General features: G+C 42.1%; 1 protein-coding gene across 2 annotated transcripts in view; it reads left to right on the top strand.

The window, feature by feature from the left end:
- Window positions 1-24,555, top strand: part of cntn5 (contactin 5) — a 137,870-nt gene that overhangs the window by 52,595 nt on the left and 60,720 nt on the right. For both annotated transcript variants that reach the window (XM_028574571.1, XM_028574570.1), the window contains exon 7: window positions 14,283-14,378. In XM_028574571.1, coding sequence (XP_028430372.1) covers window positions 14,283-14,378 — 96 coding nt within the window. The remainder of the gene's footprint in view (window positions 1-14,282; window positions 14,379-24,555) is intronic.

Below are 24,555 nucleotides of genomic sequence, written 5' to 3'. Positions count from 1 at the left end.
AGTAATCCCCTGGCCTTACTCCAAAACATCATCACAGGCTAAGGCAGCACACACAGAGAGACCAGGGGCACTGGGCTCAAAAGGAAAATGCATTGTTGGTTTTCTCTGCAGTTTCCTCAGGAGCAATGGCCATAATTGCCTTATTGGCATGTCTACAGGGAGCTTACCGTTCTCACTTTCTGAAATGTTGCTAGAAGGTAGAGTACATGGTCTCATTTGTTGTTATGGGTAGAGTTAGGTCAATTTCCAGTGTCACTGGTCCGTTCCGGTGTATTTTATTTTATGCTAACCAGTTGAACCGGCATTTGTCACTGTGACGCCTTCTGGCAAATGAAAAAGTAGCCTACATTAGCAGCCTGTGCCGATGCCGTCATGGCACTAAATCACACTTGTATTGCAACCACTGTTGGGCAGTAGCATTACTAGTTTTACTTATTTTCGATAGCGTCGCTGTTTTCTGAAACAAATAGCTTTTCAGTAGCTTAGCTCCCATATTTTAATGAAGTAGTGCAGTAGCGTCCACACAAGCTACATTTCCCAGAGCATTTCTGAAGCTCAAGCGCACCGGAGCTTTCTGCTGCGGTCTGAAATAAAACTGCTGAGGATCACTGACGCCACCGCCAAACACAGACGTGTATGTCGTGTACATGGATTTATAAAAAACATAAATAGCTGTGACGTAGTAAACTACTTTTGCCATGTAAACTACTTTGCTACATTTCTTTGGGGTTTAACATTAGCTTCATTGTAGTAAAGCTTCATTTAATGTAGAATAACTGGTAGCTTAGCTCACTAATCTTTATAGTAGGTAAAGGAAGTTAAGTAGCATGCCTAACATTGGTAATAAGCAATATGACAACGTGTTTAACAAACACACTAACGGAGATTCTAGTGTCTCTGACAGCCAAGCGGCGCTATGAAAGAGATCACATTTCAGTAGAGGCGAGAGGGGGAACGGCGCACGTTGTGTTTGTTTACTAGGAGACGATATGGCAGTCTCAAAGAAAACTAAAACTGAGCCACCGATATGGTAACATTTCGGATTTCAAGTCGACAAAAGAAGTTAGCTGAAAAAGACGAGGTAACTTGTAAACACCTAAACGGTAAATAAGAGAGAAATAAAGTCATGGCTTACAGGAGCATTACCACTACCATGTGGTCTGGAGTCGCTACACTCTCTCCTCAGTCTCACTCAGGAGCGGCTGAGTCAAGTGAGACACCTAGTGGTAAAATCTGGTAAACCGTGGGTGCCCGGGTAGCTTACCTGTTTGAGCATGTGGCCCATGTACCAAGGCTCAGTCCTTACCGCAGTGGCCCGGGTTCGATTCCAACCCACGGCCCTTTGCTGCATGTCATCCCTGTCTCTCTCCCCTTTCCTGTCTACAGCTGTCCTTTCAATTAAAGGCAAAAAAAGCCCCCCAAAAAATCAGACGCTCCCCTCTGGGCTCCCGTAGCTCTGAACGGTCTCAGCCCTCCCCCCGCACGTTTGACATAGAGATACACAAACAACATGGCAGCGACAGGGACTAACATTAATTATAATATATATATATATATAACTAGTTGTTTCATTACTTACTTATCCGTAATCTCCGCCGAAATGACCGGCAGCTCGCGGTGCTCTGTCCCCGGCTGAGAGTCACCTATTCTCGGATAACTGAACCACCAGCTACCGCTGACCTGACGGAGCACCATGCGGGGCACCACAGGCGGTGTTGAGGAACTCTGTTGCGTCTCAACACATCTACTAAATGCCGCTGATACGACGGAGCTGTGATGGTGGTCTGTAGCAGCTTAAACAACTAGCATTTTTGGCCCAGGTGGCCCACACCCACCGTGATTGGTCGGACACATTCCCTGCAGACAGTCCTCTTAAAATATGTGTGCATTCTATGCTATGAGTTGCCTAGTGTTCTGTGTTCATGTGATCATTTTGGATCCTTCAAGAGGGGTCTCAAGACTTATCTGTTGATCTTACACTTAAATAATTCATTCATTCTTAGAGTTATGATTTGTATATTTATGGTATTTTTATTATTTTTTATTATTGATATTTGATATTGTATTGCCATTATTGTTATTATTACTATTTTGCTTAATATTGGCTTAGCAACTTTAAAAACAGTTTACTGTTAATTAACTATTGTAAGATTCATATTTTGTCGCTTTGGACACAAGTGTCTGCTAAATACTATAACCACAACCATAACCCTTCCCAAAAGCTACAATAAAGCGGAGTGTAGTATACTGTATGCCCTGGAAAAGAGCACCAATACAAGAGAAGCTAAAAAACATTTCAAGGAACACTGATGCTTGTATCAACACAGATTTTATAGAGACACAGACTTTTCAGCTACCCAACAGGCTAACCGCTAGCATTTTTGATGTAAGCTTAGCAGTTAGGTTACCTGACAGCCACTAACTTTAATGTTACAGCCAAACTGCTTGTTGTCGTTATGACGTGACACACACACACACACACACACACACACACACTCCTGAGAGTCCCTGTTAATTTCCCTACTCCTTCCACATCGTCATCTACTCTCTTCCATCTTTTCCTCACTCGCTCCCATGGCCCTGTCATGGTCACTCTCCTCCTTCTTTCTGCTACTCTGTATATCCAGCCACCTCTCCTCCTCCTCAGCTTCAGGTAATGCTGATGTTGAAGCAGCTACTACAGCCCCAAACATGTCAGAAATGTTGGCACATTTTGAGGAATCCGCCTGTAGATTCTTAATCCTTTTCTCCTGTAATTTCTCTGCACCTTCCTTGCGCTTTGGTGGTCGTTTGTCCATTTTAACGTGAATGCTAAACTTCTCGCATAATATTACAGCTCGTGTCTCAGGGCCGGGAGGCGTGGCCATAGTGGGATTCCTAAATTTGCGGCCAGGAGTGGGGAAGGGGGTTCCTGGATTTGATTGGGTCAGGCCAATAAAGAAAATTAACCAATGGGCCGCTATGAGTTCTTTATTTTAGTTCTTTTTTATTAAAAAATAAAAAAGGCCTATTTATATTGACGATTCGGCCCAAAAGTGCGTCGGCCCACCGGGAAAATGCCCGGTATTCCAGATGGCCAGTCCAGCCCTGTCTCACGCATCCGCTTTGTTGTTGAATATATAGCCCTATGCGTGTGTATGAGTCAAAACAAAATAAAGTTGAAACTTGTTTTGAACATTTTCTTTGTCATCTGCAGATTGATTTTAAGTAGGGGGAGAAAAAAATCGGGGATTTTATTTTTAGGCCATATCGCCCAGTCCTATCCAGTATACTGGTCTGGTCTGGCTCAATTTCAAACTGGTTTAAACATTTTTTACACTGGCCCAAGCCTTGTTATGGGGACTTACAGGAATTTCTTAGGAAACAAATGGCTAGATTAGCTAGATGTTGTTATGTTTTTTTTCCTTTACAAACTTTCATATATATCAGCATGATCAAAAAAATCTGTACAAAAAATCAGGAGTAGACCTAAATCAAATATAAGCCAGACTGCATTGGCAGGCAGAAATGCCCAGATGGTAAAGCAGGGACACCCACTTTAAAAAAGTGCTGCTGCTTTCAGAGGGACAGAAGCTGCGCCTCAACATGTATACTTATCTGTCCTCTCAACTGTCCAGATTGTTTCCTCCCCCTCTCTCCATTTGAGTGTCAATCTGTAGCCTATGTAGAGAAATTGAGCTTCAGCCTTTTTTTCTGATTGAACTAGGCTGAAAATGAGCAATATAACATGTAGGCACTCAGGCCCTGAGACATGGGAAGCTATTTTTATTTTGCATAAATACATTGCATTTGCACTATATAATCCATCAGATTGATTGTGGCTATATGCAATATTCCTGGGGAGTGTTTTGCATTTTAGTTTTTTGGAGTCAGTTTTTCTATGCACCTTCTTTATTGTGCAGTTCATTTGTTGAAGTTTGCGTTTCCGTAGGTATACTTCTTTTTCTGATCAAGATATCTGCAGTTGCTCATTCTGTCCCACTTAAAACAAAGCTTAGTGAATCACAGATGTGTCATGTAGTGACAGTTATTCATTAGAATTGTACAGCAGCATTCACTTTTTTAATGTTTTCCTCCATTTAAATGAAGTGGAAACCTACTGCTTAGAAAGAATGACACAAATTGGAAAGTATAGACCTTTTCAACAACTGTCCGCCTAGCAGCAACTTACATGACTACACAAGTATCTAAGTCCAGCACCTTAAGATGGACCACCTGTAATGGCTGCATTATCCTGGCTCCAAAAATATCTGAACATATTGAAGTCAATCTGAAGCAAACCAAATCTCTTCAAATTCACATTGGTCCAAATAGATATTTTTCGCATCTAGTTAATTTAGTCTCTATAGCTCTATTCTTCTAATGTGCCTTGGCATATTTTTAGTCTTAAAGCATTTTAAGGCTTAAGCAGAGGGTCTTTGGGGTCATGTTTGGTTAATTGGCAGGTGTGTCACCTGAGACGATGGCCACTTGTTTGTCAAACATCAGCTTCACCCAAGCTCCCTTTGCACAAAATTGGATTTTCTAGTCCTAGGGGTTTGGAGCCACGGCCCCTAAAATATCACTCGCTGAATAAACGTGTGGCTATCTCAGTTGTACTGTTGAGTCAGCAACAAATCCCACATCTCACCAACTGTTGTTGTGTTGGTCAGAAATGTGTGGGAGAATTAATGATTCTCTGTGTAATGGTGGCACATCACACTGTTAAAGAAACACTGAAACTATATTCAATCCAATTTTATTTGTATGTGTATATTGATAGGAAATAGAACCGTTTCCATAAACATCACAGGTCAAATCTGTGTGTATATGATACAAAAATGCAAATTGTGATAAATAAGTGATGAAAAAATAAGTATTACACATTTTCTTCATATAAAAAATATCATATACATTCCTAAATAAGCTTAACTTGACATGGGAGCTTAACAGTTGTTGCTGCATCTTGACCTTCACTAAGCTAAAAAACCTGTCTTCATCCCATGACCAAATTTCCTTTTCCTTTAATTCTTATCTATGGCTATTTACCTTATGAAGTGACACATTTTGGTGTGGCTGATTCTTCAGCTTTAAGCAGTACAAATATCCAACAGCATCAATGTGAAATAGCCTCATAGTAAGTCTACATTTCTTTAAAATGTGACCCTTCAAAAGGCTAGCCACAGAAACAAAGAGAGGTGCCCTGCAGCACACATTTGGATGCAGAATCTGCCTCTCTCTCTCAGCATAACAAATGGTGGATATTTATCACTCAGTGTGGAGCTCAACTTTTCCCTCCCATTTCAGGTTGGCGCTGCACATTTTCACGCCTTGACACAGCCGTCTATCGCTTTAACTGGTTCAGATATACGAGCAATTATTTTCTTCATAAACTGAGTGTTTTAAAGAAATAATGATATGCTTGTGTATGTTGTTTAAGACTTGAAATGGACTGGTCAACTTATTTGACTTATGTTCAGTGTATGTTGAGACATCCCATACAGTCAGCAGGCTCCTTGTAGCTCTGTTTTTAGTTGGGGAACATTATACTCCCAATTAGGGTTGTGCCGATGGACGATATCATTGTCCATCGTGATGGCTGGCCGACATCGCGATGGAGAGCCACCATCGTGATGTCGTCCCCCCCCCTCCTCCCCGGTCAAACACACTAATCCTAGTTGCGGGCGCTGGACGGGAAATTGACAAGTGCGTCGGTCTTAAACTAGCAAAGACACAAAGACAAGACATAGGGCTCCTTAAGTGGAAGCTACTTTTTCCCCCTTTACGTGCAACCTAATTATAAAAAAGACCATCGCTTTGAGCAGACTGCTGATTGGCTGTAGTGATACATTCTCTCTCTCTCCCTGTCAGTTGTATCTCGCTCTACCTTCTAGTAACGTTGGACGCAGTGGTCTCGAGTGAGAGAGAAAGCATTAAAAGTGGAACGCTATCACACTTTCCTTTCTCCCCTTATTGGACTAAGTTTGTGGACACTACTCTGTGCGTGCATCAATAACTAAGTCTGATGTCCTGTAGGTACGGGACGATGTTATGCAGGATTTATGAATGTACGTTAGCAACAGGCTAATTCACGATGGTGCTATTTTATGTGTGAGCTAATATTGCGCATCTGTTCATGTGCGCTGCAAGAGTTATGTTTCTGTTTATTGAATGCGTTATTCAGTGCAAACATAACCGAGAATGTAGTTTAAACTCAGTAATGATGGTATGTTAGGTTATTACTGTCGCTCTGTTGAAGGCAAACGTCCCACTGTACTGTCGTTATGCAGATCATGGACATCTGATTGACTTTACTGCACCGTACTTAAGTGAAAGTAGGTCAAGTTGTAAAACCTACCAACAGGGCACCATTTACAGAGGGCATTTAAATGTATCTCTAATCGTTTCTATGTTAACTGTTGGCCCGTAGTAGTAGAAAAAAATATTTATGTAAAGCTACCGCTACGATATCATCGTCCATCACGATGTTTTACTGTAACCATCGTCAACTGCCAATTTCGGGGACATCGCCCAACCCTACTCCCAATTACAAACTGTACCTTCTATAATTTCAAGCAGATGCATGCTAATTACTAGAGATCTTCAACTCTTACAGTTTGCATATACATTTTGCAGGTTTCAAGTAAATACAAATCCTACTTGCCTAAAGTCAATTTGTTACTGGCCCCTATGCAAATAGTTTTTTTTATTAGTGGTTATCAAACAACGACAAAGACTAATTTTATTTGGGCTGGGTTGGTTTAAAGGAACACACCGACTTATTGGGAATGTAGCTTATTCACCGTAACCCCCAGAGTTAGACAAGTCGATACATACCCTTCTCATCTCCGTGCGTGTTGTAAGGCTGTCTGAAGGTTCCAGCAGCATCAGGCCAGCACAGAACATGCAGGTGAATGGTTCCAGCAATCCTACTACTCTGAATAAATGACAAAATAACGCCAACATGCTCCTATTTACATTTTGTGATTTATAGAGTCACAGCGTGTGCAAAAAACAACGTAACATGAGACACAGCCGTCTTCTAACTGTAAACAAACAGGGAACTATATTCTCAGGCGGAAGAATATAGTACTTGGGCGGAGCGATATGCTCGCAGCAAGCCTGTCTGAGAATATAGTTCCCGGTTTGTTTACTGTTAGAAGATGGCTGTGTCTCATGTTATTTTGTTTTGTGTACACGCTGTGACTCTACAAATCACAACATGTAAATAGGAACATGTTGGCGTTATTTTGTCACTTTTGTCAGAATTCGGAGCAGTAGGATTACTGAAACCAGTTACCTGCAGGATCTGTGCTAGGCTAAGCTAATGCTGGAACCGTCAGACAGCGTTACAGCACGCACGGAGATGAGAAGGGTATGTATTGACTTGTCTTACTCTGGGGGTTACCAATAAGTCGGCGTGTTCCTTTAAATACATTTTTGGCACTGGTACAAGTTATGTACCTGTTGCACTCCACTATACTGTAGTCCAGAGGGTTGTTAAAGGAGACACAGCCATCTTCTAACCGTATACAAACTGGGAACTATATTCTCAGAAGGTGAAGCACTGCTACTTCTGCTACTTGGGTGGAGTGATTTGGTCGCAGCACACGAGAAGCCCCGTGGTGAGGAGAGAGAGTAACAACGGTGCTTTTCAGGTGTTGAGCTAATCACTCCGCCCAAGTAGAAGAGGTTGCAGTGCTTCGCCTTCTGAGAATATAGTTCCCAGTTTGTTTACGGTTAGAAGATGGCTGTGTCTCATGTGACCTTGTTATTTGTACACGCTTTGTACAAATCACAACATGTAAACAGGAATATGTTGGCGTTATTTTGTCACTTATTGGGAGCAGTAGGCTAGTTGGAGCCGGTTACCTCCAGGATCTGTGCTAAGCTAGGCTAGGGGTGCGCCAGACGGAGTTAGGACACACACGGAGATGAGAAAGGTATGTATGGACTTATCTAACTCTGGGGGATAGGGTGAATAAGCTAAAGTGCCCATAAGTAGGTGTATTCCTTTAAGTCAAGATGTCAAACTGAACACAGCCCTGTTTCGTGCAGAGTGGACCAGCCAGACTGCATGGAGGAAAGGTTCAGTCAAGATTTGCCACAGTATATTCTATTCACTGGCCGTGTACTCTGCTCCAAAGATGTTTCAGTACGATGCTTTTTTTCTTTCTTTGTTTTGAAATTCGGAGCTGCTGAACTCACACTTGGGCTGTTTTTCAGCCGTGACTTTGAAGGCAGCAGGCAGAAAGGAGGCCTCTGATCTTTCTCCCCTAAGAGTTCTCTCTCTGCAGACGTGAGTCTGGCTGAGGCTCAGGTATCGAGCCACTCTGAGCAGTACAGTAGTAATGAAATTAATCGGATGCTTTGACTTTAGCATTGGAAGACCCACCCACCCGCACACAACACACACACACACACACACACACACACACACACCTCTGAAATGTTGTACAAATGTGGAATGATTGGTAGTTAATGCCTATTGATTAACTTCAGACTGATCTTGAAATAACTAATTTGCATTGAGCACTTGCTCCTGTGCTTGCTGCAAATTTCATCACTGCATGTCTGGATTTTAAACATTTATGCGGACATAGGTTGGCTTTAATGACCATGTTGTTTTCACTGGAATAAAAGGTCACTTTACATACCTGTAGTTTGCAAAGGGAAATGATTGGTCAGAAAACCTGATCTCATGTGTCCATAACATATGAATGCTTCAGTAATGACACCCCTTGACGATCAATCATCTGATCCACTTCCTCAATACATATGCAGTTTCTGTCTATACTGTTCTGTATATGTGTTTTCAAATATGTGTTGTCTCTCTCCTATATGTACAGTATAGGGTGTTGACACAGTGTATTGCATGTGTTATAAAAGTAGCGTAGTGTGGGCGTAGCGAGTGTTTGGTTAAGGGCAGAGGAGACCCATACTTGAGTAAAAGTACAAGTGCTCTATCAAAAAAGTGACTTGAGCAGAAGTTGAAGTGCTTTTTAAGCACCCCACTTAAGTGGAAGTACTAAAGTAGTCAACATTGTACTTAAGTATTGCAAGTATTTTATTTTAAAATGTACTACTCAAGTACTAAAAGTAAAAGTATTGTGTTATGTTGTTATTAAAGAAAGAAGTCAAATTTTGAATATCATATTGTTGGAGTTCAACTTTTTACTTGGTATTAAGGCAGTCACAAGCTGTACATTGCTGGATATGAAGGAAGTTTCTGAAATAAAACCCAAAAGGTACATTAATGTCACAGCTGTTATAACTACTATTATCTGAGATAACAGTGGGTTATTAATCACTTATTAACAAATACTGAAATAAAATGTGTGATGTAGTGGTAAGTTAGCAAGCTAGCAAAATACAGATAAACTAGCAGCTTCACATCACACGGTAAAACGGTTAACATTCAGGACTCACTGCAGACTCAAACAACTCAGGAATAGCTTAATCTGCTGCAACAATAGCTAAATAGAAAGAGTACCATCTTACATCGTCTAATTATCGTACGTAACTAACGTAGCCGTAACTACACACACTGGAACCTACGCAGTCTCCGTAGCGTGAGGAATTCACAACAGTAACGAGTAACGATGCAGCACATAAAAATTTATCAGAGTTAAAGTATTAAACTCATCGAAAATATGTACTCAAGTAAAAGTGGAAGTAGGAGAAAACAATAATTCTCCAGTAGAGTACAGATACAGCCTTTTAGTACTTAAGTACAGTAGTGAAGTAGTTCTACTTCGTTACTATACAGCTCTGGTTAAGGGCAAGACAGAGAGAGTGCCGGTGGATGCACTCAGAGCAGACAGGTGTTGGCGATCGGAGCGGATGAGAAATTAGCAGGAAAGTTATCAAGTGGTAGGGAGTGTACAGTTTCTCCAGGAATAAATGCTGCAAGTCATCTTGATCTGTTTTCAGAAAGACCAACATTTAATGCTGTGGTTCAAAATGAGAGTTATTGTTACCTAGGAGTAGTCTCTTTAACAAAGTAACATTTATTACGCTGTAACACCCTAGATGAGTAATCCAGAACAACAAATTGTTAAAAAATAGCATGTTCAATTTGGTTCTGAGATCCCTGGTTAGTTTGCTATACTGTTCCTTAGTGGATATTTTACAGTAGATAGTGCTTTTGTTTTCAGTTGAACAAAGAGCAAGCCACAGTGTTCAGGCGAAACAGTTCTCTCCTTTTGTTGAAGCCTTGGAGTTGATACGTCCGTAAGTAAAGATGTGAAATGTAGTTAGAATAAGTGTTTTCATGGGCATTATTCTGTGAAAGAGAAAAGTTATTTCAGTAGCTTAGATGAATGTAGGCTACACATGCTGGTCATCTGCTTCACTTTTCAGCTTTCTAGCTAACTTAAAGGTGCATTCCCATTAGGGTTGGGTATCCTTTGGGTTTTTTCCGATACCGGTGCTAAAACGATACTTTTAAAATGGTGCCGGTGCCTGAACGGTGCCTGAACCGATACTTAAAAAAATAGGGTAATAGGGAATAGGACCCGGTTTCGGTACACAACCCTAATTCCCATCGAGGTCTATGCTAAGTTTATAACTGTACAATTCTTATTATATATTTACCTGAGTTACTTACTATGCTGGATAGTCTTGCTCAGTCAGACACGGCCTACCAAGAGCCTGGGTCTGTCCGAGGTTTCTTCCCAAGAGGGAGTTTTTCCTCGCCACTGTTGCACTGCTTGCTCTTGAAGGAATTACTGTAATTGTTGGAATTGTTGGGGCTTTGTAAATTATAGAGTGTGGTCTAGACCTACTCTATCTGTAAAGTGTCTCGAGATAACTCTTGTTATGATTTGATACTATAAATAAAATTGAATTGAATTGAATTGAATAGTTGTTATATGTTCGATTAAAAGACTTAGCATGTCTTAGTCATGTTACCTGTGAAGAGAAGAGGTTAAAATGCACAGGCATTTTAGAAGTAGTTTACATCATTACTAGTGCTGTCAGTTAAACACGTTATTAACGGCGTTAACGCAAACCCATTTTAAACAGCGTCCATTTTTTTATCGCAAGATTAACATTCTTTTTGGCCTAGAAAAGTTTGTAGTTTTTTTTTTCACATGCTGTTGCAACAACTAGTAACGTTAGAAAAACTACAACACCACACCGGATCTAGCTAGACCGGAAACAAAACAACAGGCACGGCGCACACACTTGTTTGGGCTTGCGAGCCGGCCAAAGAGTAGTAGGCTAACGTTAAAGTGATGGTTCGGAGTAATTTCACCCTAGGGTCCTTTGCACCATGACCTCGAGCCAAACACTCCCCCAGAAGCTTTTTTCACCTGGGTCGAACATTGGGAGAGTTAGCGTTATCAGCTGAATAGCTTAGCGCAGGGGCTAATGGATCCGAAGTGTCTCTTAACATTACCCCACTAATAATGCCCGAAATGATACCAAACATCTACTGTAGTACAAATAGGTTATGTACTCATAAAACGATGGATTGTAAAGTTTGTAGGTACACCAGAAGTTTATGTAAATAACACTTGCCTGCTGGCTTCTGCTCTCTGCTGTTGTTGTTGTTGCTGCTGTAAGACGAGTGCTTAGGGCCGTCTGCAAATTACAAAACCGAAAAGAGATGCAACAAAAATATTATTTACTATACTTATTTTTTAAAGTAAGTGCTGTAGAATAACTAGCAGGAGACAAGTTATAATTGAGACATTACCTTATTTAATCATTAAATTAATAAATATTTCTGTTGCATCTCTTTTTACTCTTAAATTACTGGGATCACTACAGAAAACAGCAGATGAACAGAGTTCACATTATTGACACCACTGACTATCCCTGTAATAACTTTGCTGCAATTTAGCACACTCAGTCCAGCCATACACTAGCTGTCCACCTAGTCTTGTTTTTGTTTTTTATGTTGGCTGTTACTGCTCATGCTAACCATGACTTATTTATTCCAAACAGCCAGTGTAGCTGCTGCCTGAAATGTAAAATGTATAATTTGCTGGAGATGTTTTCCAGGAAAGACCTGCCCTATTACTGGGTGTTCTCAACAACCAGTGTAATGGGTCTCTTAAAGTGGATAAACTGTACTGTAGATGGAATTGTTATCATGCTATTGTAGTTTTAGATAGAGAGTAGAAAAATGAAAATATATATCTATATTCAATATTTATAAAATTAGGCCAGCCTTTCTAAGAAGACTTATGTTTCCTGGCTGAATAATTGAAGGGGAAGGAATATCTACAGAAACACACACACACACACACACACACACACACACACACACACACACACACACACACACACACACACACACCATTCATTTTAGTCATTACAGTATATTATACAGTCTATTTGCTAAGTAAAGCTACAGTAGAGAACAGTGAGCCACGGTTTAAAAAGGAAAATAAGGTAGAAGCTAGTAATGCTGACAAAAAGACAAGGTGGTGAAAGCTGATGGTGAACATTATAATAGGACAAGCCAGCAGCCCCCACTTTGAATGGAGGCACCTAACATGGAATTGACAGTCCAATCTGTGGGAAATCAATTTAAGGTAAAAGGTTCAATCAATCATAGTGCATTTTAAACCACACAGGAGCCAAGCTAGGGTGTCTAAAGTCATCTGCATTCGAGGAATTGTAGCTTTGTGTGTTCCAACACTGTCACACTGGAGCTGATAAACTGCCTCTTCAGTGCTGGATATGCCTTGTTTTAAGCACAGGAAGTGCTTTGTAGTGTAGAATGAACGCTTGCAAATCCACGTACTGTCCTGGTTGATTCTACTCAAGAAGTGCAGTAAACCACATGAAATATTTACTCTTCCGCTATTCTTTTTTTTTTTTTTTTTTTTTTTTACATGGTTGAGCTATTTCTTCTTCAAATTAACCATTTGTTTTGTATTCTTTTCTAATATTTGGTCATATTTTTTCTTTAGAGCTAAAATGTTTATAAAAAGTTACATGACCAATACAGAAATAGTTTTGAAAAATAAAGAAATACAGTTTGACAAGATATCAGCTGTGTGCTATATTTTAAGATAAAGGCCGCCATGAACTATGCATTATTAAACGTGCCAGAAAATTTAGAGGAAATGCAGGTTTCACAAGTCACTCGGAGGCATAATTATCCCACAGGGTAATAGTAAACACTGCCTCTCAAAGTGATGAAATGGAAGTGGTGCAGACACAGAGACCCGCCCTGGGTCAGCAGTCTGTCGCTTTATTTCCCACACGTTGGCATTGCTTCAACTAGAAATGAAGCAGGTGGCATCGGGGTCACGAAGGCCTGAACCTGCTTTGTTCCACTTCCACGGACAAACAAAACTACCGCATTAGAACGTTCAAAATAACGTTAGTAAAGGAGATTAGTTACGAGAAAGTAACATCACATTACAGGATTTCTTTTTCTGAATTGAATGATTCATCATAAGTCAATTCTAGAGCGTAAATTTATCGATCAAAATCAATTCTTCCAAACAGCATGACAGCTCTTTAAATGTTAGGAAAACATCTAAACTTAATTAAGTCAGCAATAATCTTTTCATATTAAGACACCAGTTCGAAGAAGTTTTGTTATTAAGTAATAATTTCAACAACTTTAAAGGGGCTGTACAAAATATTTAGAACACTAATATATTTGTGTAAGCAAATTTGCTATGTGAAGATATAGAGGAGTAATAATGTCCTGAGCAGAGAATGAAGTCGGACTTCCTCTGTGTTGTTGTTGTAGTAATCAGAGTTTCTCTGTTTTGTGTTTTGATAGTCCGGCCGCGAGTGCATGTGTCGGTATCTGACGCAGAGTGCCGCGACAAAGCAAACGGTCTGCGAACGGTTTGTTTTTTGTCTGAATCTCGAGTATAGCCCCTTTAAGGGCTTCCTTGCCTCTTGTTCTGGCCCAGGCTTCCCTAAGTATGTTCAGATTGGACAAATTGACATACATGATGTACTGTACGTCCGTAGCATTTCATGCAAATGAAGAAGTGTAGTGTGGTAGTGTGCCATGCTTGGGCTAGGCATGTAAACCGTTTGATGCCAGAGACCCACCCTTACTTTTTTAACCATGATGATGATCAGTCGGAATTGCTAGTGCAGCCACAAGGGCGAGAAGCCACAAACACAACCAATTGTGTGGGAACACACGACCAACCCCAAGGGACCACCATTGGGGAATCGGATAGTGGACCGAAGCTTTACCCTGGTGCCACCAACTCAAAATTCAACTATGTCATCTACGACTTCTACTATGTATCATAAACTGTGTTATATTATACTGTATTGCTGAGAAGCATTGTGTTTGTGTGCTGTTCCAGATCTCGGGGCTTTCAGTGGGAAGACCAGAGGCGGCGTTTCCGTGCGTGAAGGCCAAGGTGTGGTGCTCATGTGTAGTCCTCCTCCTCATTCACCAGGTAAGATGTTAAACCTTCACTCAAAGCCAGAAAAAAATCATGTTTTCTTCTCTTCACTGCCTTTAGGATTGTCAATAGACTCTTCACTTTTCATCACCATTCCTATGACAACAAGTAATTGTTATTACTCTGCCAGGTGAATTTATTTATTTATTTATTGCATTGTGTTTCCATGGTTAGTTTTTGCACCCGTCCATTCTCCTCTCCATCTATCCATGCTATTCAAATGATGAGCGTGATAAGTTATGGTGATGCCAGAGCACAGATTCTCAGAGATCAAATTTGCTGGATCATTAGAAATGTAAAAGAAATGTTACACAACCAATTATTTCACTCTTTAATGGCATATCTTGAATATCCCTCTCTGCAGTTGTCCTCTAATGTAAGCTCTTATGTGAGCCATGAATCATCCAGGCTTTCTGTTTGCATCAGCTCTGTTGTACCGCTGCACTGCACCCGTGGGAACGTTTGCCAAGAGTGCGCCTCAGCTCCTGCTCTGGATGCCATTTTCAATGACATGATAGCAACCAGAGATTTAGTGACAGAGTAGCTGATAAAAATAAGATAATTAATAAACAGTGATGCTTAGTGATTGACAGATTAAAGTGTAGTGCAAATGATTCTCATCCTTAAGCACAGTTGTTGCCTTTGCTCCAGTTGTATGGCATTTTGATTTGATTGGTTTTCATGTTGTGTGTCTGTCTGTCCCATTCTTTTGAATGCGATATTACAGGAGCGCCTCAAAGGAATCTCTTTAAATTAGGCACTCAACTAAGGTTTAAAGTTCTTCATTTGTCATGTGCACAACAATAACAGACATAGTTCTTGGCAATGAAAATCTTAGGCCTCAGACACCTCCCACAATGCTCATTAAATAATTTTTAAAAACACACGTTAAAGCAAAATCTGAATCTAAGACAGAAGAAAAACAAAATAGTGCAAGTTAAGATATAGGGCTAAAATATAACAAGTAAAATATGAAGGAATGAGTTAATTATACAATAAATACATTTGTGTAGACAGTTTTGTCTGGACTCAAGGATGAGGATTAAAATTCAATTGTCAAGGGTCAAGGATATTGTGACCTCACATTTTTGGCCATAACTCAAGAATTAATGCGCTAATTACCAGCGTTACTCTAGCTACTAGCTTGCCAACAAGCTTTATTCGTTTAGTCTGTATTCTTAAACCAAACAGTATTAAACCCGAGGGTATATTATGACCAAGTTTCACACATGTGTCTAATAGGATAAAATGATGAAGTGATGACATTTTATAGCCAGAAGGTTAAAGGTCAACTTGACTGTGACATCATAATGTTCTTTCAAAAAGCTTTTCTGGCCATAATTCAATGCCATAACTCAGGAACAGAATGGGAGACATTTGGTCGGGTGCTGAATTATTGACACTAATTGTTATGGGTTTGGTGTGTTTTGTCTTATTTTGGTAATCTGTTTTTTCTGTTTTGTATTTTTGCCCTGTTTCCTGTTTTATTTTGACGGTCTTGTTTTCTGTCTTGTCTTGTTTTACTTCCTGTGTTTTCCCGCCCTTGTGATTGCCCTAATGTGTTTCACCTGTTTCCCAGCCTTGTGTCACCTGTGTTGTGTTTCCTCGTTGTTTCCTCTTTAGCCTGTGTATTTAGTCTTTGTGTCCCCCTTGTCCTGTGTCAGATCATTTTGTGTGTTTTCTTCTGTACTGTGTCAGCGTGTCAGTTTCCCAACCGTGTTCTCGTCCGTGAGTTTTTGGTCAGTAGTTTCTGTTTCTGGATTTCCTCTGTTCTTTTGTTGTTTCTCTCTGGGATTAGTTTTTACCTGCCCTCTCAGGTCTTCCTTTGTTTATGAGTGTTTTGTTTTTTTGGGTCAATAAATCCTCAACTCAAACCTTCTCCTGCCTACCTGCCTGATCGCCTGCATTTGGGTCCACCATTCCCTGCACGACATAACCCTAATCTTGAAACTGTGGTGATTTTGTAGATCTTCTGTGTAAAGCATTCAGGTTTTGCCAAAAAGTACACGTAATACCTTTTTTAATAAATTGCTTTCAAAATCTTCACTACATATATTACATATGAGCATGGACAGACATGGATGTAAACAGCAACTAGACTGGTTAGCGGAGGCATACAAGTGCGTGGAGGTAATTCTAGTTCACACTGCATTAACAGGTTTTTAATTTTCCATCTCAACCAAAGTTTCCTCTAAATGGTTAAAATAGAAATTGACATAAAATTAGATTCAAACACTGGAGATGTTATGTGAGATCAGTATAATGGAAATAGTGATTTTCTGTCATTTAAGGTTTGTTACAGTCTTGCTGATGCAAGCTGTAAAAATTTACCCAGGCTTCAGTCATGATGACATACTGTGAGACCCCCATGTTCCATTGTGTTAGATTGACCGACTGGATCAATACAGAATATGTAATATTAATAATCAGTCAACCGCTAAAAGTGCAATTTAGAACAATGACACTTTACATCAGATATCATCAAATAACCTCAGTATCAAACGTCTCATGTGGTGAAACACTGTAGCGAGTCATTTTAATACTATAATCTTTGCTTTCTTGTTTTTATTGTATGAATAAATTTGCTAAATTAAATGTGACAGAGGTTGTCAAATCAGCATTTATTACAGTTTTTTCCAACAGCTTACACATGTTTTATTTTTATTTTTGGGATATACCATGTACACGCTGTTGTTCTAAATCTAAAACTCCTTTGTCTTTCATAGGCTTATATCTACATTTACAATGTTCTAGAGGGAAAGCAATCTGCTGAGAGTGGTTTAAAAGTGCCCTGTAAACAACACTGAAATGTTACAGTGCAAAACTACACCGCAAATCTCCAAAACCATGAGCTATTTCTCAGCCTTTCACTCAGTTTTCAATTACATAAAACACTTTTTTCAAAACATTACACACAATTCTCTACCTAAGATACAGAAATCTAACAGGAAGTGACTTGCTTTCCTTTTCTAAACACAACCAATCAAAATGCTACACTTATTTACCAGGGCACACACACATTCCTCACATTTGCAAACACATTATGTCATAACTGAACACTAACCAATCACTGCTTTAGTATAGGCCTATACATAGGTCAAAGGTCAGATTACCTGTTTCGAACAATGGATGCCAACAATAGACAGAGAGCAAGGGGAGTAGGAGGGAGAGAGGGTTGACAAGAATGAGGAGGAGGAGGGAAGAAGAGGAAGGAGAGCCATCTCTGATGAGATCAGGGCCACACTTATTCATCATGTGATCAACCATGGATTGACCATGAGAGAAGCCCATCTTGAGTAGCTGTAAGGTGGCATCCATACTGCATGCAACTATCTAATGACTATTTCAGCATTACAAATCAATCAGACTGTTTTGCACAAAGTGCATACAATTCATACTCCCCCCAACACACAAGCACGCACAAACATACACAACACACACATACACACGCACGCACACACAAGCACACATATTCTTTATTCTAAAAATGATACCTTTGGTTTACATATGTTTGTACTTTTGTTTTCTTGTTTCATGTTACTGTATACAACACTGAGCTACTCTTACAAACGTAATGTTTTAATTTTCTGTTTTACTGTAACATTACATTGTTGTTTACAGGGCATTTTTCAACCCCTGTACATGGTATATCCAAAAATGTACTATTATGAAAAAAAGTGTTTGTCATTTGATGCAGATGCTTCATTTTGAGATGGGTTTATGGTATTTTGAAAGCAGTGTTTCATTTTGAAGGAGATGTGAGGCATTTAGCATTTTGTGTGTGCAGTTTTGTGAATTGTGTGTAGAGTTTTGAAAAAAGGAGACATAGTTTTGAAAACGTGTGTAAGCAGTTGGAAAAAACTATAAGTGTCGCCCTGATCTCATCAGAGATGGCTCTCCTTCTTCTCTCCTCCACCTCCTCCTCCTCCTCCTCCTCCTCCTCATTGTCATCCCCTGTCTCTCCCTCCTCCTCCTCATCTTGCTCTCTGTCTATTGTTGGCATCCATTGTTCAAAACAGGTAATCTATATCTAGCTTATATATATATATATATATATATATATATATATATATATAAGCCAAAAAAAAAGTTCTTTTACCAACCGTGGCTAATATATATATATATATATATATATATATATATATATATATATATATATATATATATATATATATATATATATATATATATATATATATATATATATATATATATATATATATATATATAAAATATATATATATATATATATTAGCCACGGTTGGTAAAAATAATTTTCTTTGGTAAAAAGAATTATAAATATAATTATATATATATATATATATATATATATATATATATATATATATATATATATATATATATATATATATATATATATTAGCCACGGTTGGTAAAAAGAATTTTTTTACAAGCTTAATGGTCCTTCAACCATACCTATAAAGCTTTTAAAGCTGACATTTTTTGGCTATATTTAATACAAGCAGTGGTCTTTTAATCATCATGCTACAGTCAAGTCAGCATTGCTTTACTAGCTTTGTCACATAAAGATTATTAAAACTGTATAAAAAAACTGAACCATCACCTTATCGTGGTGGAGAGGTTTGTGTGTCTCTGTGAACCTGAGGGCTGTGTTGTCTGGAGCTTTGTGCTCCTGGTAGGGTCTCCCAAGGCAAAGTGGTCTCAGGTGAGGGGCCAGACAAAGAATGGTTCAAAAACCCCAATGAAAAAGCTAAGCAGAGATGGGTGACCCTGCCCGGAGGAAGCCGGGGCCCCGTCTGGAGCCAGGCCCAGGCGGTGGGCTCGTCGGCGAGCGCCTGGTGGCGGGTTTGCCACGGAGCCCGCCGGGCACAGCCCGAACAAGCTACGTGGCAACCCTCTCCATCCCATGGGCCCACCACCTGTGGGAGGAACCGTTGGGGTCGGGTGCGATGCCACATGGGTGGCAGTGAAGGTCAGGGGCCTCGGACGGACCAGACCCGGGCAGCAGGCGCTGGCTCTGGGGCGTGGGCGTCACCTCTCTGTGGGGAAGGAGCCGGAACTGGTGCGGGAGGTGGAGCGCTACCGGTTAGATCTGGTGGGGCTTACCTCACGCACAGTCTTGGTTCTGGAACCATACTCCTGGATAGGGGTTGGACTCTTTTCTTCTCCGGAGTTGCCCAGGGTGTGGCGCCGGGCGGGTGTGGGGATACTCACAAGCCCCGGCTGGCGCCGCTGTGTTGGAGTTTACCCGGTGGGCGAGAGGGTCGCCTCCCCACGCCTGCGGGTTGTGGGGAAAACTCTGACTGTTGTTTGTGCATATGCACCAAACAGGAGTTCGGAGTATTCGGCCTTCTTGAGACCTTGACTGGAGTCCTGCATGGGGCTCCAGTGGGGACTCCATTGTTCTGCTGGGGGACTTCAACGCACACGTGGGCAATGATGGAGACACCTGGAGGCGTGATTGGGAGGAACGGCCTCCCTGATCTAAACCAGAGTGGTTGTTTGTTGTTGGACTTCTGTGCTAGTCATGGATTGTCTATAACGAACACCATGTTCGAACATAGGGATGCTCATAAGTGTACCTGGTACCAGAGCACCCTAGGCCGAAGGTCAATGATCGATTTCATAATCGTTTCATCTGATCTGAGGCCGTATGTTTTGGACACTCGGGTGAAGAGAGGGGCAGAGCTGTCAACCGATCACCATCTGGTGGTGAGTTGGGTCAGAGGGTGGGGAAGACTCTGGACAGACCTGGTAAGCCCAAACGTGTAGTGCGGGTAAATTGGGAACGTCTGGAGGAGGCCCCTGTCAAACAGACTTTCAACTCACACCTCCGGCGGAGCTTTTCGTGCATCCCTGTGGAGGCTGGGGGCATTGAACCCGAGTGGACAATGTTCAAAGTTTCCATTGCTGAAGCTGCAGCGAGGAGCTGTGGTCTTAGGGTCTTAGGTGCCTCAAGGGGCGGTAACCCACGAACACCGTGGTGGACAACGGTGGTCAGGGAAGCCGTCCGACTGAAGAAGGAGTCTTTCCGGGATATGTTATCCCGGAGGACTCGGAGGCAGTTGCAGGGTACCCGAAGGGCCCGAAGGGCTGCAGCCTCTGCCGTGAAAGAGGCAAAGCAGCGGGTGTGGGAGAAGTTTGGAGAAGACATGGAGAAGGACTTTCAGTCGGCACCAAAGTGCTTCTGGAAAACTGTTCGCCACCTCAGGAGGGGGGCGGGGAACCATCCAAGCTGTGTACAGTAAGGATGGGACACTGTTGACCTCAACTGAGGAGGTAATAGGGCGGTGGAAGGAGCACTTTGAGGAACTCCTGAATCCGACTAATCGCCCTCTATGTTAGAGGCAGAGCTGGAGGATAATGGGGGATTGTGGTCGATTTCCCAGGCGGAAGTCACTGATGTAGTCAAACAACTACACAGTGGCAAAGCCCGGGATTGATGAGATCCGTCCAGAAATGCTCAAGGCTCTGGGTGTGGAGGGGCTGTCCTGGTTGACACGCCTTTTCAACATTGCGTGGAAGTCTGGGACGGTGCCAAAGGAGTGGCAGACTGGGGTGGTGGTTCCCCTTTTTAAAGGGGGACCAGAGGGTGTGTGCCAATTATAGGGGTATCACACTTCTCAGCCTCCCTGGTAAAGTCTACTCCAAGGTGCTGGAAAGGAGGGTTCGCCAATAGTCGAACCTCGGGTTGAGGAGGAACAATGCGGATTCCGTCCTGGTCGTGGAACAACGGACCAGCTCTTCACTCTCGCAAGGATCCTGGAGGGAGCCTGGGAGTATGCCCAACCGGTCTACATGTGTTTTGTGGATTTGGAGAAGGCGTATGACCGGGTCCCCGGGAGATACTGTGGGAGGTGCTGCGGGAGTATGGGGTGAGGGGGTCTCTTCTCAGGGCCATCCAATCTCTGTACAACCAAAGCGAGAGCTGTGTCCGGGTTCTCGGTAGTAAGTCGGACTCTTTTCAGGTGAGGGTTGGCCTCCGCCAGGGCTGCGCTTTGTCACCAATCCTGTTTGTAGTATTTATGGACAGGATATCGAGGCGTAGTCGGGGTGGGGAGGGGTTGCAGTTTGGTGGGCTGGGGATCTCATCGCTGCTCTTTGCAGATGATGTGGTCCTGATGGCATCATCGGCCTGCGACCTTCAGCACTCACTGGATCGGTTCGCAACCGAGTGTGAAGCGGTTGGGATGAGGATCAGCACCTCTAAATCTGAGGCCATGGTTCTCAGCAGGAAACCGATGGAATGCCTTCTCCAGGTAGGGAATGAGTCCTTACCCCAAGTGAAGGAGTTCAAGTACCTTGGGGTTGTGTTCGCGAGTGAGGGGACAATGGGCGGGAGATTGGTCGGAGAATCGGGCGCAGCGGGTGCGGTATTGCATTCAATCTATCGCACCGTTGTGACGAAAAAGAGAGCTGAGCCAGAAGGCAAAGCTCTCGATCTACCGGTCAGTTTTCGTTCCTACCCTCACCTATGGTCATGAAGGCTGGGTCATGACCGAAAGAACGAGATCCAGGGTACAAGCGGCTGAAATGGGTTTCCTCAGGAGGGTGGCTGGCGTCTCCCTTAGAGATAGGGTGAGAAGCTCAGTCATCCGTGAGGAGCTCGGAGTAGAGCCGCTGCTCCTTTGCGTCGAAAGGAGCCAGTTGAGGTGGTTCGGGCATCTGGTAAGGATGCCCCCTGGGCGCCTCCCTAGGGAGGTGTTCCAGGCACGTCCAGCTGGGAGGAGGCCTCGGGGAAGACCCAGGACTAGGTGGAGGGATTATATCTCCAACCTGGCCTGGGAACGCCTCGGGATCCCCCAGTCGGAGCTGGTTAATGTTGCTCGGGAAAGGGAAGTTTGGGGTCCCCTGCTGGAGCTGCTCCCCCCGCGACCCGACACCGGATAAGCGGACGAAGATGGATGGATGGATGGATAAAAAAACTAAATATTTGCTTCTTAGATATTGGTAAATGGCAGTCCAGCCTCAGGAGGCTGTGAAGCCTTTATTTTGATGCATATTTATCTTTATTCTTTTTATTTTAATTTTTTCCAATACACAATACAGGTAGGATTAGAATGTATCAGAATCAGAATCAGAAAGGGTTTTATTGCCAAGTATGTTTTTTAACACATACAAGGAATTTGTTTTGGTGTTGTCACATTCTCTAAATGTAATATTAAACAATATAAGCAGGGGCCATTCTAGGATCAGACCTTTAGGGGGGCTCAACCCCTAATGAGAATGTGACACGGATATGTATTTAGTATTTTAACAAGAGGATAAATGCAAAATATTGAAAATACGAAAAAAATACGAAAGTCCCTTAATGGACTACCAGAATCCAATGAAATGATAATGAGGTGTAAACACTAAAGAAATAAAAAATTAACCTGTCAATTTCCTTGACTGGGTTACAGGTGCGTAGCATTGGCGACAGCAACACAGGATTGTAAAGCTGTTTCTTTGAACCTGTAATTGTTTGCCCACTGTCACTAACAGACAAGTTTGCAAACTTTTGCTTGAAGCACTAAAATTGAGCACCCCTAAAAAGGGTCTAAAATCGCCACTGAATATAAGTATAGCTATAAACGATATACACTCACCTAAAGGATTATTAGGAACACCTGTAAGATTTCTAATTAATGCAATTATCTAATCAACCAATCACATGGCAGCAGCTTCAATGCATTTAGTGGTGTCATCCAGGTCTAGACGATCTCCTGAACTCCAAACTGAATGTCAGAATGGTAAAGAAAGGTGATCTAAGCAACTTTGAGCGTGGCATGGTTGTTGGTGCCAGATGGGCTGGTCTGAGTATTTCACAATCTGCTCAGTTACTGGGATTTTCACGCACAACCATTTCTAGGGTTTACAAAGAATGGTCTGAAAAAGGAAAAACATCCAGTATGCTGCAGTCATAGGAGGCGAAAATGCTTTGTTGAAGCCACAACACGTACAACCTTGAGGCGGATGGGCTACACCAGCAGAAGACCCCACCGGGTACCACTCATCTCCACTAAAAATAGGAAAATGAGGCTACAATTTGCACAAGCTCACCAAAATTGGACAGTTGAAGACTGTAAAAAATGTTGCCTGGTCTGATGACCCTCGATTTCTGTTGAGACATTCCGATGGTAGAGTCAGAATTTGGCGTAAACAGAATGAGAACATGGATCCGTCAGGCCTTGTTACTACTGTGCAGGCTGGTGGCAGTGGTGTAATGGTGTGGGGGATGTTTTCTTGGCACACTTTAGGCCCCTTAGTACCAATTGGGCATCGTTTAAATGTCACAGCCTACCTGAGCATTGTTCTGACCATGTCCATCCCTTGATGACCACCATGTACCCATCTTCTGATGGCTACTTCCAGCAGGATAATGCACCATGTCACAAAGCTCGAATCATTTCAAATTGGTTTCTTGAACATGACAACGAGTTCACTGTACTAAAATGGTCCCCACAGTCACCAGATCTCAACCCAATAGAACATCTTTGGGATGTTGTGTAACGGGAGCTTCATGCCCTGGATGTGCATCCCACAAATCTCCATCAACTGCAAGATGCTATCCTATCAATATGGGCCAACATTTCTAGAGAATGCTTCCAGCACCTTGTTGAATCAATGCCACGAAGAATTAAGACAGTTCTGAAGGCGAAAGGGGGTCAAACAGGGTATTAGTATGGTGTTCCTAATAATCCTTTAGGTGAGTGTATGTACACAGTATGTATTAAATTAAAAATATTTTTAGAAATAAAAAGAACATTACAGCAGAGAGAGTACAGTGGCATGAAGAGCCAGGGGTGGAGGGTGGAGAGAGTCAGGGTGGTTTCCGGGCCTTGTTATAAGGCTAGTGGCGGATGGGGGAAAAAACTGTTCATGTGGCGTGAGGTTTTGGTCCTGATGGACCTCAGCCTCCTGCCAGAGGGGAGTGTCTCAAAAGAGTTTGTGGCTGGGATGGGAGGGATTGGCCACAATTTTTCCAGCACGCTTCAGAGTCCTGGTGGCGTATATGTCCTGGAGCGGCGGCAGATTGCAGCCAATCACCTTCTCTGCTGACCCAATGACACGCTGCAGTCTGCCCTTCAGTTGTAATTCCTCCAGTTTGGTGGGCAGTGAGCGCACGTTAGAGAGGAATATTCCCGGTAACGGTGTGCGTAATCCTCGCTGGCGCACCGGCCCGTTTCCCTCTCCTCCGGCACCTCGC

This window comes from Perca flavescens, chromosome 3, assembly GCF_004354835.1.
Source record: "Perca flavescens isolate YP-PL-M2 chromosome 3, PFLA_1.0, whole genome shotgun sequence".
NCBI lineage: Eukaryota > Metazoa > Chordata > Actinopteri > Perciformes > Percidae > Perca > Perca flavescens.
Note: the sequence above shows the minus strand (reverse complement) of the source record. Positions and strands in the feature narration are given on the sequence as shown.